The sequence below is a fragment of the Electrona antarctica genome (genome assembly GCF_951216825.1).
Source record: "Electrona antarctica genome assembly, contig: scaffold_242, whole genome shotgun sequence".
In the NCBI taxonomy this organism is placed as follows: Eukaryota; Metazoa; Chordata; class Actinopteri; order Myctophiformes; family Myctophidae; genus Electrona; species Electrona antarctica.
In genome coordinates this window covers 91823-111525 of record NW_027637656.1, presented here as the reverse complement: position 1 = coordinate 111525, position 19703 = coordinate 91823, and the positions used below count along the sequence as shown (strand labels likewise).

The window sequence follows — 19703 nt, the reverse complement described above, 5'->3', positions numbered from 1 at the left end:
CTAACTGTTTAGTAGAAGGATTAATTGGCAGCAATCATAGAGAGAGCCTCTGAGATACAGTCCTGTACACTGTGCTTATAGCCTCCATTTACCACTACTAATACCAGCTGTACACTGTGCTTATAGCCTCCATTTACCACTACTAATACCATCTGTACACTGTGCTTATAGCCTCCATTTACCACTACTAATACCAGCTGTACACTGTGCTTATAGCCTCCATTTACCACTACTAATACCAGCTGTACACTGTGCTTATAGCCTCCATTTACTACTACTAATACCATCTGTACACTGTGCTTATAGCCTCCATTTACTACTACTAATACCATCTGTACACTGTGCTTATAGCCTCCATTTACTACTACTAATACCATCTGTACACTGTGCTTATAGCCTCCATTTACCACTACTAATACCATCTGTACACTGTGCTTATAGCCTCCATTTACTACTACTAATACCAGCTGTACACTGTGCTTATAGCCTCCATTTACTACTACTAATACCATCTGTACACTGTGCTTATAGCCTCCATTTACCACTACTAATACCATCTGTACACTGTGCTTATAGCCTCCATTTACCACTACTAATACCATCTGTACACTGTGCTTATAGCCTCCATTTACCACTACTAATACCATCTGTACACTGTGCTTATAGCCTCCATTTACCACTACTAATACCATCTGTACACTGTGCTTATAGCCTCCATTTACCACTACTAATACCATCTGTACACTGTGCTTATAGCCTCCATTTACCACTACTAATACCATCTGTACACTGTGCTTATAGCCTCCAGTTACTACTACTAATACCATCTGTACACTGTGCTTATAGCCTCCATTTACCACTACTAATACCATCTGTACACTGTGCTTATAGCCTCCATTTACCACTACTAATGCCATCTGTACACTGTGCTTATAGCCTCCATTTACCACTACTAATACCATCTGTACACTGTGCTTATAGCCTCCATTTACCACTACTAATACCATCTGTACACTGTGCTTATAGCCTCCATTTACCACTACTAATACCATCTGTACACTGTGCTTATAGCCTCCATTTACTACTACTAATACCAGCTGTACACTGTGCTTATAGCCTCCATTTACTACTACTAATACCAGCTGTACACTGTGCTTATAGCCTCCATTTACCACTACTAATACCAGCTGTACACTGTGCTTATAGCCTCCATTTACCACTACTAATACCATCTGTACACTGTGCTTATAGCCTCCATTTACCACTACTAATACCATCTGTACACTGTGCTTATAGCCTCCATTTACTACTACTAATACCAGCTGTACACTGTGCTTATAGCCTCTATTTACAACTACTAATACCAGCTGTACACTGTGCTTATAGCCTCCATTTACCACTACTAATACCAGCTGTACACTGTGCTTATAGCCTCCATTTACCACTACTAATACCAGCTGTACACTGTGCTTATAGCCTCCATTTACTACTAATACCATCTGTACACTGTGCTTATAGCCTCCATTTACCACTACTAATACCAGCTGTACACTGTGCTTATAGCCTCCATTTACTACTAATACCATCTGTACACTGTGCTTATAGCCTCCATTTACCACTACTAATACCAGCTGTACACTGTGCTTATAGCCTCCATTTACCACTACTAATACCATCTGTACACTGTGCTTATAGCCTCCATTTACCACTACTAATACCATCTGTACACTGTGCTTATAGCCTCCATTTACCACTACTAATACCATCTGTACACTGTGCTTATAGCCTCCATTTACCACTACTAATACCATCTGTACACTGTGCTTATAGCCTCCATTTACCACTACTAATACCATCTGTACACTGTGCTTATAGCCTCCATTTACCACTACTAATACCATCTGTACACTGTGCTTATAGCCTCCATTTACCACTACTAATACCATCTGTACACTGTGCTTATAGCCTCCATTTACCACTACTAATACCAGCTGTACACTGTGCTTATAGCCTCCATTTACCACTACTAATACCAGCTGTACACTGTGCTTATAGCCTCCATTTACCACTACTAATACCATCTGTACACTGTGCTTATAGCCTCCATGTACCACTACTAATACCATCTGTACACTGTGCTTATAGCCTCCATTTACTACTACTAATACCATCTGTACACTGTGCTTATAGCCTCCATTTACCACTACTAATACCAGCTGTACACTGTGCTTATAGCCTCCATTTACTACTAATACCATCTGTACACTGTGCTTATAGCCTCCATTTACCACTACTAATACCAGCTGTACACTGTGCTTATAGCCTCCATTTACCACTACTAATACCATCTGTACACTGTGCTTATAGCCTCCATTTACCACTACTAATACCATCTGTACACTGTGCTTATAGCCTCCATTTACCACTACTAATACCATCTGTACACTGTGCTTATAGCCTCCATTTACCACTACTAATACCATCTGTACACTGTGCTTATAGCCTCCATTTACCACTACTAATACCATCTGTACACTGTGCTTATAGCCTCCATTTACCACTACTAATACCATCTGTACACTGTGCTTATAGCCTCCATTTACCACTACTAATACCATCTGTACACTGTGCTTATAGCCTCCATTTACCACTACTAATACCAGCTGTACACTGTGCTTATAGCCTCCATTTACCACTACTAATACCAGCTGTACACTGTGCTTATAGCCTCCATTTACCACTACTAATACCATCTGTACACTGTGCTTATAGCCTCCATGTACCACTACTAATACCATCTGTACACTGTGCTTATAGCCTCCATTTACTACTACTAATACCATCTGTACACTGTGCTTATAGCCTCCATTTACCACTACTAATACCATCTGTACACTGTGCTTATAGCCTCCATTTACCACTACTAATACCATCTGTACACTGTGCTTATAGCCTCCATTTACCACTACTAATACCATCTGTACACTGTGCTTATAGCCTCCATTTACCACTACTAATACCATCTGTACACTGTGCTTATAGCCTCCATTTACCACTACTAATACCATCTGTACACTGTGCTTATAGCCTCCATTTACCACTACTAATACCAGCTGTACACTGTGCTTATAGCCTCTATTTACAACTACTAATACCAGCTGTACACTGTGCTTATAGCCTCCATTTACCACTACTAATACCAGCTGTACACTGTGCTTATAGCCTCCATTTACCACTACTAATACCAGCTGTACACTGTGCTTATAGCCTCCATTTACTACTAATACCATCTGTACACTGTGCTTATAGCCTCCATTTACCACTACTAATACCAGCTGTACACTGTGCTTATAGCCTCCATTTACTACTAATACCATCTGTACACTGTGCTTATAGCCTCCATTTACCACTACTAATACCAGCTGTACACTGTGCTTATAGCCTCCATTTACCACTACTAATACCATCTGTACACTGTGCTTATAGCCTCCATTTACCACTACTAATACCATCTGTACACTGTGCTTATAGCCTCCATTTACCACTACTAATACCATCTGTACACTGTGCTTATAGCCTCCATTTACCACTACTAATACCATCTGTACACTGTGCTTATAGCCTCCATTTACCACTACTAATACCATCTGTACACTGTGCTTATAGCCTCCATTTACCACTACTAATACCATCTGTACACTGTGCTTATAGCCTCCATTTACCACTACTAATACCATCTGTACACTGTGCTTATAGCCTCCATTTACCACTACTAATACCAGCTGTACACTGTGCTTATAGCCTCCATTTACCACTACTAATACCAGCTGTACACTGTGCTTATAGCCTCCATTTACCACTACTAATACCATCTGTACACTGTGCTTATAGCCTCCATGTACCACTACTAATACCATCTGTACACTGTGCTTATAGCCTCCATTTACTACTACTAATACCATCTGTACACTGTGCTTATAGCCTCCATTTACCACTACTAATACCAGCTGTACACTGTGCTTATAGCCTCCATTTACTACTAATACCATCTGTACACTGTGCTTATAGCCTCCATTTACCACTACTAATACCAGCTGTACACTGTGCTTATAGCCTCCATTTACCACTACTAATACCATCTGTACACTGTGCTTATAGCCTCCATTTACCACTACTAATACCATCTGTACACTGTGCTTATAGCCTCCATTTACCACTACTAATACCATCTGTACACTGTGCTTATAGCCTCCATTTACCACTACTAATACCATCTGTACACTGTGCTTATAGCCTCCATTTACCACTACTAATACCATCTGTACACTGTGCTTATAGCCTCCAGTTACTACTACTAATACCATCTGTACACTGTGCTTATAGCCTCCATTTACCACTACTAATACCATCTGTACACTGTGCTTATAGCCTCCATTTACCACTACTAATACCATCTGTACACTGTGCTTATAGCCTCCATTTACCACTACTAATACCATCTGTACACTGTGCTTATAGCCTCCATTTACCACTACTAATACCATCTGTACACTGTGCTTATAGCCTCCATTTACTACTACTAATACCATCTGTACACTGTGCTTATAGCCTCCATTTACTACTACTAATACCATCTGTACACTGTGCTTATAGCCTCCATTTACCACTACTAATACCAGCTGTACACTGTGCTTATAGCCTCCATTTACCACTACTAATACCATCTGTACACTGTGCTTATAGCCTCCATTTACTACTACTAATACCATCTGTACACTGTGCTTATAGCCTCCATTTACCAATACTAATACCATCTGTACACTGTGCTTATAGCCTCCATTTACCACTACTAATACCATCTGTACACTGTGCTTATAGCCTCCATTTACTACTACTAATACCATCTGTACACTGTGCTTATAGCCTAAATTTACTATTACTAATACAATCTGTACACTGTGCTTATAGCCTCCATTTACTACTACTAATACCATCATACCAGAGAGGGGTATGTTCTCTCTGGGCAAAACTGTTAAAGATGGAATATGCTTTGTTCACTACAGGTCTGTTGGAGAAAACAGCAGGGTTTGAAGACCAGCTTCAACACAACATGAGCTGTACATATCGGAGTGTAAGTTTGGTCACAATGCTTACGGTTGTGTTTGAAAAGATCTTCATCTGGCTCTACAATGTAGACATCGAAGACACAGACATCCACAGCCACCATGAGGTCAGACAGATGGAGATGAAGAAGGCAGGAGAGGGAACACTAATCCAACTCATTGAAATGTTCAAAGACCGTTCTGGAATAATCATAAGAACAGTGCTGACCGTTGGCTGTGCAGGAATTGGCAAAACTTTCCTCGTGCACAAATTTCTGTTTGACTGGGCCAAGAAATGTTTCCCCCAAGATCCACACCTCGTGTTCCCGCTCAAGTTCCGCCAGTTAAATATGCTCAAGGGGAAAAAGTTTCGTTTGGCACAGCTAATTCACCACTGCATCAAGGAAACCAGATTCATTGAGGAAGAAGTTCTTAATGACATCTTTAACGAATTGCAGAAGTCAGTAGAGTACAACGAGAGCCCCTTCAAAGTCATGATTGTTATGGATGGATATGATGAAAATTATTTCCAATTCGATTTCAAAGCAGATTTTGGACCCATGAACTTGGTGGATTCGTACCCAGTGGAACATCTGCTTGTAAACCTCATCAAGGGAGAGCTGCTCCCCTCTGTTCACATCTGGCTAACCTCACGACCTGCAGCAGCCAAACAGATTCCTAAGGCGTTTGTTAACAGGATGACAGAAGTACGAGGCTTCATCGAAGATGACCAGAAGAAGGAGTTCTTCACGAAGAGCATCAGTGATGAGAACCAGGCCAGCTCAATCTTCTCACACATCCAGAAATCAAAGATCCTCCACACCATGTGTGAAATCCCAGTCTTCTGTTGGTTCCTTGCTAGAGTTGTGCAGAACAAGGGGATGACAGAGCTGCCCAAAACCCTGGTTGAGCTGTTCTGCCACTTCCTGATGGGTGAGACACTGCGGGAGAAGATGAAGGATCCTTCACTAAACGATGAAGACAGAGAGAAGCTCATAAAGGATGCAGGAGAAGTTCTTCTGAAGCTGGGAAAGCTGGCGTTTTACCAACTGGACAAAGGACGAATAATTTTCTATGAGAAAGACCTGGAAGCGTGTGGTCTTGATGTGATCAAGGACTTGCTGATCTCTGGCTTTTGCACAACCTTCTTCAAAGAAGACGAATCGTTCTTCAAGAAAACTGTCTACTGCTTCGTTCATCTGAGCCTCCAGGAGTTTCTGGCTGCAGTCTACCTGTTCCACTGTTTCACTCAGAAGAACACGGAGGTCCTGAAGACATTCCGGGGAGATGATGATGACAGTGACAGTTCCCTGTCTGACTTCCTGAAGGCTGTTATGATGAAAACCCTGAAGAGTGAGAGTGGACACCTGGACCTCTTTGTCCGCTTCCTTCATGGTCTCTCACTGCAGTCCAACCAGAGTCTGTTAGGAGGCCTGCTGGGTCAGACACAGAACAGTCCAGAGGAGATCCAGAGAGTCATCAGCAACCTGAAGGAGATGAATGATACATCTGTCTCTCCTGACAGATGTATCAGCATCTTCCACTGTCTGATGGAGATGAACGACCCGTCAGTAAGTCAGGGGATCCAACAGTACCTGGAGTCAGAGAGCAGATCAGGGAAGGAACTCTCTGAGACCCAGTGTTCAGCTCTGGCCTCCATGCTGCTGATGTCAGAGGAGGTTCTGGAGGAGTTGGACCTGGACAAATACAACACAGAGGATGCTGGGCGACTGAGACTGATCCCAGCTGTGAGGAACTGCACAACAGCCAGGTTAGTAGTCCTGTGAATAACAACATGACTGATATATTACTACTACATTCATTCATTACAAATACTATATTTAATATTATTATAACGACTACATTCATTCATTACAAATTAATACAAATAATACACAGACATGCACGCACACACATGCGTACTGTACACACGCACGCACGCACGCACACACGCGCACATGCACGCACACAGAGGTGGAATCATCACAAATTAACCCATTTCGAAAGTGTTATACTTCAGCTATTGAAAAATAGCAGATCTACAAGCTCATAGCGCGCCGCGCTACAAGCTTGTAGATCTGCTATTTTTTGAAAATCGTGAAAATGTGGCGCAAATCTTTGAATATTCTTTCAGAGCGAACATTTTTAGCTCATGTCTTTGGTTCTGGGGGGTCCCTGGAACAATACGCAGCCAATTACATATCATTCTGGGGGTCCTTGACATGAAATAGTTTGAGAACTAGTGCACTGAACATAGAAACATAGGGTTTTTCAGAAAACTGTGATGATTTAGAAGCCATTTTCTACGAATCGGCCTCAGGTCTAAATGTGTTAAAAGCCTCCTTGGTGGTTCATTCTGCAGTGTTTAATGTAAACCAGTGGTTCTCAAACCAAGGACTTTGTATAAATTAATATGTATTATGTAACAGACCTCTCTGAATACATTGTGTGCCAGGGACCCCCACACCATAATTGTGTTAATTTATTGTCAATTAATGTACTTAAATATGTTTTTGAAAATAGCCGATCTGCAACCTCGCAATGTGAGCTTGTAGATCTGCAATAGAAGATCTCTCAGTTTACTTCCTTGACAGTGAACTTGGTCTGACCTGTTTTGATCATCTCTGATTTTACATTTAATCTGTCATTACAGACTTGTTGGTTTTGGCGATGACCTCGAGAAGGAACACATTGAAGTTGTGGCTTCAGCTCTCAGTTCTAATCCGTCCCATCTGAGACACCTGGACATCAGTTCCAACCACCTGGAGCCAAATATGGACCTGCTCTGTGACGCACTGAGGAGTCCACATTGTAGACTGGAGACTCTACGGTCAGATATTATTGATTTATTTTGTCTTTATACTATTAATATTGTGGTGATGCTTTATTGGTAGAGTGTGAATAAGGTTGATCTCATAGTAACACAATTCTATCATAAGAAGATTTGGCGACCCCCCCTGCAGTAACTCGGAGGACCCCCTAGGGGTCCCGGACCCCCTGTTGAAGACCCCTGCTCTACAGCATTGGTTGTCAAACATTTTAGTACCCCCAAATTGACACGTATTTGTCTGCAGACCCTCATCTGAAAATATGTTGTGCTAGGGACCCCTTAACCCTTAGAAGATGAAAGACGCCAATTGGCGTCTTCATCAGAATTCCGTAAATGATCAATGACGCCAATTGGCGTCTTCACAGTTTTTGATGAATCTAAACATATTAATATGCTCCGAAGCGCTGTTTAAATTCCTGAGCTTATATTCCAACTACATTACCCAGAAAACCCGTGTCACGTGACACACGTGTACGTGTTGCCATTGGAAGCTGGTCCCACCCCCTGTAAACAGTGGGGGCAGAGGGAGTCTTCATAGTTATCATTGTTTTGCCTGTTTGCCGTCTCGCCCGAGCGATTTTCTAGCAGAAAAAGTTGAAAGCAGTACTATTTATTTGAGCGAGTTTTGTGGTAGTAGTATTGATCCATACGCGTCCCAGTCGCCTTCTCCAGGCGGAGTAGCCCTGGTCCAGTGCTTACAGCGAGACTCGCTGCTCCCTCCCTCCTTTTTTCATTGTCTCCCCATCGTCGTCCGATGAGCTATACCGGGAAACCATTGAAGAAGACGATCAACCCGGAATGTTTTGAGGTAATCTTATTGTAGAAAATGCCCTTCTATAGTGATCAGAAATCATAAGATGATCGCTACAAATAGATGCTTGGATAATTACTACTACTAGTCAGATCATGACGCCAGAATGACTCACCACGATGGCCCCCAGCCATTAGCCAGCACCGAAGGTGCTGGCTAATGGTGTTGGTCGGTGCATTGGTGCTGGCTAATGGCTGGAGGGGGGGTTGGTGTCGATCGGTTGGTTAGTGCAGTACAAATGTATCGTAGCAGGCATGCACGCATGGCAGTACAAGTATTTTATATTGTAGCGTGCCTTATAGGCGATCTGATCTTTAGAGTAATGTTCGCTCCTTTTATTTACTGTCTACAAAGACGGAGAACAAACATGCATCGTTTACTGAAGCAACGCGTGGTTATGATGACGTTGCTACAAGGATCGGAGGGGGGACGGGGAGTGAAGCTAACAGTAGCGTATTATATAAGATCTGTATGACGTTTCATTGACGTCTGAGCTTGCATGATAATTGCATTCATTGTATATTGTATACAATCATGATTGTACATTGTTTAGTGTGTCTCCGTGTGATGATGATGATGACGATGATGTCAGATAGCCTACGTCCCCCCCCCCCCCCAACTGGCTATTGGCCGGGCTGACTACAGCTAAATGTTTATTTTTTATATATTTAGAACTGGCATCAGATGAGGAGGATGATGATGATGATGAAGACGAAGAGTCAAGACTGCGATGGAGTTCTCCGACACTGAACCGGATGCATTCATTCATTTCAGTTGTTGTTTTTTTTAAATTTAGCCTACACACACACACACCGTCAAGAACAACTGGAATGCAGTGGTTTGGGGACACTGGGGAGTTTGGGGACAACTGTTTTGTATGTAGGCCTATTTATTTTCTGTAATATTTATTATAATTGTATTATGTTAGTCATAAAAAATAAAAGACAAGCTTTTACAATGAGTTAGACCTGTCATGGCTATTTTGTTCACTAGTCTGAGGTTTATGGTTTGACTAAGCGAGTTTCAACTGTGATTTACTCTGTAACGGTAGATGGTAAGAACCCAATTGTTTTGTTATAATACAGTATACATTCAAGTCTATATTTTGATACATATCATGGGCACAAAGTCATATCAAAACAATGTCCTTGGATGAGTTTTTTATCAAAACTGTTTCTTCACAACAGGTTTTTGAGATACATGCATGAATAGACACGGTACTGGTAAGACTATGTAAACATGGTATATATCAAAATGTGCGTTAGAATGTCTAATTTTACCCCAAAAAAGAATTGAGTTTATATGATGTTCCATTTCAGAGCTAGGGGGACTTTTAGCTGGATAGGTCAGATTGATCATGACTGACCATGCTATTTATAGATGGCAAAATATCTACAGTGGTACATGTGAGAAACTTTTTATTTTATTTTAATTGAACTAGACAACTCACCCTTTAAAATGAGATATTGCATGGCTATGTACGCCCAGCAGAAAAAAAGTTATTTAGAAAATAAAACTTCAACCGGTCATAACTTTTTTTGTTGTCCTAGAAACACTACCCAGTGTAAATGCAGGCTCTTTTAAATGGCTTCCAACACCACAACTAAACATTTTATCAACTCAGTTCATTTTTTTCCTGGAAGCAGACAAGCCAAGCTTTCTCTGAAGGTCTTTCGTTGTCACACATTCACAGCAGAGAATTTTCAATAAATCATTCAAAAACGCCATTCTGCCATAGAGAAGTCTAAAAACTATATAGAAATCCATGAAACTCTCAAAGAGTTAAGAGAACATTTTAGCATTGTCCAAGATTTATCAACATGTTTAAAATATAATACAAATAATTGTATTGTCTTTTTCTCCAGCAGATGTCCTTCTTGTGTCTGTGACATCACCAGTTATTAGCTTCACTGTCTTCTATCCAGAATCATGTCTTTTATAGACAATCAAACATGTGGTGTTTTATTTCTCATTTAGACTGATGAACTGCTGGTTGTCGGAGAGAAGCTGTGAACTTCTGGCCTCAGCTCTCAGATCTAATCCTCATCTGAGAGAATTAGACTTGACCTTCAACGTCTTGCCGGTGTCTGGACTGGAGAACTTCTCTGGACTGGAAACGCTCAAGTGAGTCTGTCTGTCTGTCTGTCTGTCTGTCTGTCTGTCTGTCTGTCTGTCTGTCTGTCTGTCTGTCTGTCTGTCTGTTATGTACTTTTAATTGAAACATACAATTATATGAAGAAAAAAAAACATACTGTTGTAGCATACTTCACATGTAAACTGTAATTTGGCATAAAACAACTTTTTAGAGTCAGTGATTAACCACATGAACCCTAGTATGCCTGAACATTAGGATGAAACTCAAATATCACTTCTACAAGCTCAAATAGCAGATCTACAAGCTCAAATAGCAGATCTACAAGCTCAAATAAAATATCTACAAGCTCAAATAGTAGAAGCTCAAATAGCAGATCTACAAGCTCAAATAGTAGATCTGCAAGCTCAAATAGCAGATCTACAAGCTCAAATAGCAGATCTACAAGCTCAAATAGCAGATCAACAAGCTCAAATATTAGATCTACAAGCTCAAATATCAGATCTACATGCTCAAATATCAGATCTACAAGCTCAAATAGCAGGTCCAACAGTAGAGGACACAGAAGGTTCCCTCTCAGTCATTTCATGACAGTTTCTCAGCAGCACAAACTGTTGCAGTTCCATTTGAGTGTCCTCAGTGTATCATTGTATGACCACAGCCTGCTGGCCAGTACCATAGGAAGAAATCACATTACTCTGTAGAAATGTAAAAAGTATTTCTAAGTCCAAGCCAGGTGGCAGTGAGTTTGTCTGGTCAGGCTACCTGCCCTGGTGAAGATAATGGTAGCAGAAACACTGTAGTGTCAGAGACGTTGTGTTAGACAGTCAGACATTGATGCATTGTTGTTCTACTTCCTACAGAGTGAAACATGGAGGAGAACTCTGGACTAATCCTCAACTCCCTACACAATGTGAGTGTCTGTCTGTCTGTCTGTCTGTCTGTCTGTCTGTCTGTCTGTCTGTCTGTCTGTCTGTCTGTCTGTCTGTCTCTGTCTGTCTGTCTGTCTGTCTGTCTGTCTGTCTGTCTGTCTGTGTTGCTACTGGCATGTACAGTGGTGGAAAGTAACTAAGTACATTTACTCAAGTTCAGAAAACAGAAAAATACATTTTGTAGAATCTGGTCTCAGGTCTTAATGGGTTAATTGGTTTTCTGCAAAACGTATCAGTGTTGATTTTAACAGCAACGTTTAGATTTTAGTTTAGTCATAGACTTTTGAATAAAACTTAATTGAGTTTTAGTTATATTTTAGTCATCTGAAATTGTTTTGTGTTAGTCTAGTTTTAGTTGACTAAATATCATGAGATTTTAGTCGACTAAATCTACAATAGATTTAGACGACTAAAATGTATTTTGGCGGCCTTGATGTCGTTATATAGTAATGGCTGATTTTACACTTGGTTACATGTTGAAAATAACAGATCTACAAGTTCACAACGCGTTGCAATGCAACACTTGTCATCACTTGTCATGGAATGCACTCCCCATCACAATCAGAACTGCAGCATCCACTCCCAATCTTCTGCCGTAGTCTGAAAACCCACCTCTTCAGACTCCACCATGGCCCGTAGCACTAGCCCCTTAGATAGAACTTTATGTACACTTAGATAGTATTTTAAATATAGCACTTTGTGTAGACTTAGATAGTATTTTAAATATAGCACTTTGTGTAGACTTAGATAGTATTTTAAATATAGCACTTTGTGTAGACTTAGATAGTATTTTAAATATAGCACTTTATGTAGACTTAGATAGTATTTTAAATATAGCACTTTGTGTAGACTTAGATAGTATTTTAAATATAGCACTTTATGTAGACTTAGATCATGTTACGTAGACAGCACTAGAATTGCATTTTATGTAGTCATAGCACTTTATAGTACACATGTATAATATATAGTATAGTATGTATAGTTTACATAGATACTCCACTGTTACATTCTTAGCTTACGCATGATTCATGATAACTACTTTTTATACATGTGTGATGTATGCCATGCTTTTTGTTATTGCTTAATGTAAGTCGCTCTGGATTAAGAGTGTCTGATAAATGCCTAAATTGTAAATTGTAAATTCTAGTTCTACTGGTTCTCTTCTCCACTAGTCCCTCCCTAACATTTTAGTCTAGTTTTTATTTGTTGACGAAACTGTCAGTATATTTAGTTTTAGTCGACAAATTCAACACCACAGTGGTGCTCAAAGTAGTTCATGTAAAAAACTCCCAGAATTATCTGTAATGCCGCGGACCCCCATCTGAAAATATGTTGTTCCAGGCACCCCCCCAGAAGCAAATATTTGAGTTAAAAACGTTTGAAATAATATATATTCAATTTGCAGAGAGAGAGAGGTTTATGTACTGTACCTAGTATTTGTATTTGTGGATACTTCCAAGACACATATTGTACTCTTGACTCCACTACATTAACCCATTAAGACCTGAGACCAGATTCTACAAAATGTTTTCTGAAAAACGTATCAGTGGTTCAGTCAGGACAACTCAAGAATGGATGGAATATATATTTATTCAATACAAATGAGCAATATATTTATTATGGTTTGGCGATGAATTGGATCTGCTTTTAGGTAGTGAGATCAAGCACATCAGTCCCAACCATAGGGACACCGAATCCCCCGTACCTAAACAGCAGATCCAAAACGACAGGTGGTAGCACGGGTGGAGGAGGGTGAGACAGGTTTTAGCTGGGGTGGTGGAGGGTGAGACAGGTGGTAGCTGGGGTGGAGGAGGGTGAGACAGGGTAGCTGGGGTGGAGGAGGGTGAGACAGGTGGTAGCTGGGGTGGAGGAGGGTGAGACAGGGTAGCTGGGGTGGTGGAGGGTGAGACAGGGTAGCTGGGGTGGTGGAGGGTGAGACAGGTGGTAGCTGGGGTGGAGGAGGGTGAGACAGGGTAGCTGGGGTGGTGGAGGGTGAGACAGGTGGTAGCTGGGGTGGAGGAGGGTGAGACAGGGTAGCTGGGGTGGAGGAGGGTGAGACAGGTGGTAGCTGGGGTGGAGGAGGGTGAGACAGGTGGTAGCTGGGGTGGTGGAGGGTGAGACGGGGTAGCTGGGGTGGAGGGTGAGACAGGTGGTAGCTGGGGTGGTGGAGGGTGAGACGGGGTAGCTGGGGTGGAGGGTGAGACAGGTGGTAGCTGGGGTGGAGGAGGGTGAGACAGGGTAGCTGGGGTGGAGGAGGGTGAGACAGGTGGTAGCTGGGGTGGAGGAGGGTGAGACAGGGGGTAGCTGGGGTGGAGGAGGGTGAGACAGGGGGTAGCTGGGGTGGAGGAGGGTGAGACAGGTGGTAGCGGGGGTGGAGGAGGGTGAGACAGGTGGTAGCTGGGGTGGAGGAGGGTGAGCCAGGGGGTAGCTGGGGTGGAGGAGGGTGAGACAGGTGGTAGCTGGGGTGGTGGAGGGTGAGACGGGGTGGCTGGGGTGGAGGGTGAGACAGGGGGTAGCTGGGGTGGAGGGGGGTGAGACAGGTGGTAGCTGGGGTGGTGGAGGGTGAGACGGGGGATAGCTGGGGTGGAGGAGGGTGAGACAGGTTTTAGCTGGGGTGGTGGAGGGTGAGACAGGTGGTAGATGGGCTGGTGTAGGGTGAGACAGGTGGTAGCTGGGGTGGTGGAGGGTGAGACGGGGTAGCTGGGGTGGAGGGTGAGACAGGTGGTAGCTGTGTTGGAGGAGGGTGAGACAGGTGGTAGCTGTGGTGGAGGAGGGTGAGACAGGTGGTAGCTGGGGTGGAGGAGAGTGAGACAGGTGGTAGCTGGGTTGGAGGAGGGTGAGACAGGTGGTAGCTGCGGTGGTGGAGGGTGATACAGGTGGTATCTGGGGTGGAGGAGGGTGAGACAGGTGGTAGCTGGGGTGGAGGAGGGTGAGACAGGTGGTAGTTGTGGTGGAGGAGGGTGAGACAGGTGGTAGTTGTGGTGGAGGGTGAGACAGGTGGTAGTTGTGGTGGAGGAGGGTGAGACAGGGGGTAGTTGTGGTGGTGGAGGGTGAGACAGGTGGTATCTGGGGTGGAGGAGGGTGAGACAGGGGGTACCTGTGGTGGAGGAGGGTGAGACAGGTGGTATCTGGGGTGGAGGAGGGTGAGACAGGTGGTCGCTGGGGTGGAGGAGGGTGAGACAGGTGGTATCTGGGGTGGAGGAGGGTGAGACAGGGGGTACCTGTGGTGGAGGAGAGTGAGACAGGTGGTATCTGGGGTGGAGGAGGGTGAGACAGGTGGTATCTGGGGTGGAGGAGGGTGAGACAGGTGGTATCTGGGGTGGAGGAGGGTGAGACAGTTGGTCGCTGGGGTGGAGGAGGGTGAGACAGGTGGTATCTGGGGTGGAGGAGGGTGAGACAGGTGGTATCTGGGGTGGAGGAGGGTGAGACAGGGGGTACCTGTGGTGGAGGAGAGTGAGACAGGTGGTAGCTGGGGTGGAGGAGGGTGAGACAGGTGGTAGCTGCGGTGGTGGAGGGTGAGACAGGTGGTAGCTGGGGTGGAGGAGGGTGAGACAGGGGGTACCTGTGGTGGAGGAGGGTGAAGGGTGAGACAGGTGGTATCTGGGGTGGAGGAGGGTGAGACAGGTAAATATGTTTAATATTTAATGTTTTTTACTGTGTTGTTTTCTCATCAGATTCCCATCGTCTCACTCTGGACCCAAACACAGCAAGCAGAACTCTCTGTCTGTCTGACGACAACAAGAAGGTCACAAGGTCAAAGGGGGAGGAGCTTCAGTCATACGCTGACCACCCTGATAGATTTGGTGATGATGTTCATCAGGTTCTGTGTTCAGAAGGTCTGTCTGGAGGCCGTTACCTGTGGGAGGTAGAGGGGAGTGGAGCGGTTGAGATGGGAGGGGCTTACAGAGCAATCAGCAGGAGAGGAAAGGATAGTGAGCTTGGAGGCAATGATCATTCCTGGAGTCTGTTCTGTAGTAGAGGCAGGTACCATGTCATTCACAATAGTAGGATGACTCTCCTCCCTGTTGTTCCCTCTGTCTCCAGCAGAGCAGTGGATGAGACGGGTTGGCCTGTCTACAGAGTAGCAGTGTATCTAGACTGCCCTGCAGGGACTCTGTCCTTCTATGAAGTGTCCTCTGACTCACTGAGACACATTTACACCTTCCAGAGCACATTCACTGAAGCTCTCTACCCTGGGTTTAGGCTTTATGACCCCTCCTCATTTTATTGTTCCTCCACCTCAGTGTGTCTTTGTGAGGACAGACAACGTCTCTGATCAGAGAGAGAGAGGGAATAGAGGAGGGAGCGAGAGGGGGAGAGAGAGAGAGGGAGGGGGGGGGGGGGGGGGAGGGAGGGGGGGAGAGAGCACACCTTTCTTAAAGGGATATTTCACTTTAAAAACAGTTTTGGGGTCATTTTACATAGATATTTGATCTATGGTGATTTAGATTTGTTAAAAAACAAATGGACCAGTTTTACATACTGTATTTAATGTTCTTGTACAGTATTGATGTATAAAAGTACATTGTAAATGTCTAGAGTTTCATAAGCAGATCCACATTTTATATTCCTAATGCTCTGAAGCATTTCTGAAACCATAACATCAAATAAATGTTTATTCATGAGAGAAGTTTATCTGGATTTATTTCTATGTAGGTTTGGGTGAGTTTGTCAAGATGCACTGAGGTGGTGCCGGGGACCCCCAGGGGTCCTTCAGGGGGGTCCAGGGGTCCTTCAGGGGGTTCCAGGGGGTCCGGGAACCCCCAGGGGTCCTTCAGGGGGGTCCAGGGGGGCATTTTTATTTTTTTAAAATCGTGAAAATGTGCAGATGGGGTTCGGCGGCCAATTTCATATCATTTTTGGGGTCCTTGACATGAAATACTGAGAACCACTGACATAGAAACATGAGGTTTTAGGCATTATGTTATACTTTAGCTATTGAAAAATAGCAGATCTACAAGCTCACAGCGAGTGCCGCGCTGTGAACTTGTAGGTCTGCTATTTTTGAAAAATCGTGAAAATGTGCAGATGGGGTCGGCGGCCAATTTCATAACATTTTTGGGGTCCTTGACATGAAATATTGAGAACCACTGACATAGAAACATGAGGTTTTAGGCATTATGTTATACTTTAGCTATTGAAAAATAGCAGATCTACAAGCTCACAGCGCGGCACCGAGTGGCGCGCTGTGAACTTGTAGGTCTGCTATTTTTGAAAAATCGTGAAAATGTGCAGATGGGGGTCGGCGGCCAATTTCATAACATTTTTGGGGTCCTTGACATGAAATACTGAGAACCACTGACATAGAAACATGAGGTTTTAGGCATTATGTTATACTTTAGCTATTGAAAAATAGCAGATCTACAAGCTCACAGCGCGGCACCGAGTGGCGCGCTGTGAACTTGTAGGTCTGCTATTTATGAAAGATCCTGAAAATGTTTAGATGGGGGTCGGCGGCCAATTTCATATCATTTTTGGGGTCCTTGACATGAAATACTGAGAACCACTGACATAGAAACATGAGGTTTTAGGCATTATGTTATACTTTAGCTATTGAAAAATAGCAGATCTACAAGCTCACAGCGCGGCACCGAGTGGCGCGCTGTGAACTTGCAGGTCTGCTATTTTTGAAAAATCGTGAAAATGTGCAGACTGGGGTCGGCGGTCAATTTCGTAAAATTTTTGGGGTCCTTGACATGAAATACTGAGAACCACTGACATAGAAACATGAGGTTTTAGGCATTATGTTATACTTTAGCTATTGAGAAATAGCAGATCTACAAGCTCACAGCGAGTGCCGCGCTGTGAACTTGTAGGTCTGCTATTTTTGAAAGATCCTGAAAATGTGCAGGTGGGGGTCGGCGGCCAATTTCATGAAATTTTTGGGGTCCTTGACATGAAATACTGAGAACCACTGACAGAAACATGAGGTTTTAGGCATTATGTTATACTTTAGCTATTGAAAAATAGCAGATCTACAAGCTCACAGCGAGTGCCGCGCTGTGAACTTGTAGGTCTGCTATTTTTGCAAAATCGTGAATATGTGCAGATGGGGGTCGGCAGCCAATTTCATGACATTTTTGGGGTCCTTGACATGAAATATTGAGAACCACTGACATAGAAACATGAGGTTTTAGGCATTATGTTATACTTTAGCTATTGAAAAATAGCAGATCTACAAGCTCACAGCGCGGCACCGAGTGGCGCGCTGTGAACTTGTAGGTCTGCTATTTTTGAAAAATCGTGAAAATGTGCAGATGGGGGTCGGCGGCCAATTTCATAACATTTTTCGGGTCCTTGACATGAAATACTGAGAACCACTGACATAGAAACATGAGGTTTTAGGCATTATGTTATACTTTAGCTATTGAGAAATAGCAGATCTACAAGCTCACAGCGCGGCACTTGGTGCCGCGCTGTGAACTTGTAGGTCTGCTATTTTTGCAAAATCGTGAAAATGTGCAGATGGGGGTCGGCGGCCAATTTCACATCATTTTTGGGGTCCTTGACATGAAATATTGAGAACCACTGACATAGAAACATGAGGTTTTAGGCATTATGTTATACTTTAGCTATTGAAAAATAGCAGATCTACAAGCTCACAGCGCGGCACCGAGTGGCGCGCTGTGAACTTGTAGGTCTGCTATTTTTGAAAAATCGTGAAAATGTGCAGATGGGGGTCGGCGGTCAATTTCGTAACATTTTTGGGGTCCTTGACATGAAATATTGAGAACCACTGACATAGAAACATGAGGTTTTAGGCATTATGTTATACTTTAGCTATTGAGAAATAGCAGATCTACAAGCTCACAGCGAGTGACGCGCTGTGAACTTGTAGGTCTGCTATTTTTGAAAGATCCTGAAAATGTGCAGATGGGGGTCGGCGGCCAATTTCATGACATTTTTGGGGTCCTTGACATTAAATATTGAGAACCACTGACATAGAAACATGAGGTTTTAGGCATTATGTTATACTTTAGCTATTGAAAAATAGCAGATCTACAAGCTCACAGCGCGGCACCGAGTGGCGCGCTGTGAACTTGTAGGTCTGCTATTTTTGAAAAATCGTGAAAATGTGCAGATGGGGTCGGCGGCCAATTTCATAACATTTTTGGGGTCCTTGACATGAAATATTGAGAACCACTGACATAGAAACATGAGGTTTTAGGCATTATGTTATACTTTAGCTATTGAAAAATAGCAGATCTACAAGCTCACAGCGCGGCACCGAGTGGCGCGCTGTGAACTTGTAGGTCTGCTATTTTTGAAAAATCGTGAAAATGTGCAGATGGGGGTCGGCGGCCAATTTCATAACATTTTTGGGGTCCTTGACATGAAATACTGAGAACCACTGACATAGAAACATGAGGTTTTAGGCATTATGTTATACTTTAGCTATTGAAAAATAGCAGATCTACAAGCTCACAGCGCGGCACCGAGTGGCGCGCTGTGAACTTGTAGGTCTGCTATTTATGAAAGATCCTGAAAATGTTTAGATGGGGGTCGGCGGCCAATTTCATATCATTTTTGGGGTCCTTGACATGAAATACTGAGAACCACTGACATAGAAACATGAGGTTTTAGGCATTATGTTATACTTTAGCTATTGAAAAATAGCAGATCTACAAGCTCACAGCGCGGCACCGAGTGGCGCGCTGTGAACTTGCAGGTCTGCTATTTTTGAAAAATCGTGAAAATGTGCAGACTGGGGTCGGCGGTCAATTTCGTAAAATTTTTGGGGTCCTTGACATGAAATACTGAGAACCACTGACATAGAAACATGAGGTTTTAGGCATTATGTTATACTTTAGCTATTGAGAAATAGCAGATCTACAAGCTCACAGCGAGTGCCGCGCTGTGAACTTGTAGGTCTGCTATTTTTGAAAGATCCTGAAAATGTGCAGGTGGGGGTCGGCGGCCAATTTCATGACATTTT

The 19703-nt window shown here is 43.3% G+C and overlaps 1 protein-coding gene across 1 annotated transcript; it reads left to right on the top strand.

The window, feature by feature from the left end:
- Positions 1-5116: 5116 nt before the first annotated feature.
- On the top strand, positions 5117-16043 carry LOC306918737 (NLR family CARD domain-containing protein 3-like; the record flags this gene model as incomplete). Its single annotated transcript, XM_079531603.1, has 5 exons — positions 5117-6873; positions 7756-7932; positions 10721-10867; positions 11699-11748; positions 15442-16043. The coding sequence occupies exons 1-5, from the start codon at positions 5147-5149 to the stop codon at positions 16041-16043; spliced, it is 2703 nt and encodes a 900-aa protein (XP_079387729.1). The 5' UTR covers positions 5117-5146.
- Positions 16044-19703: the final 3660 nt, after the last annotated feature.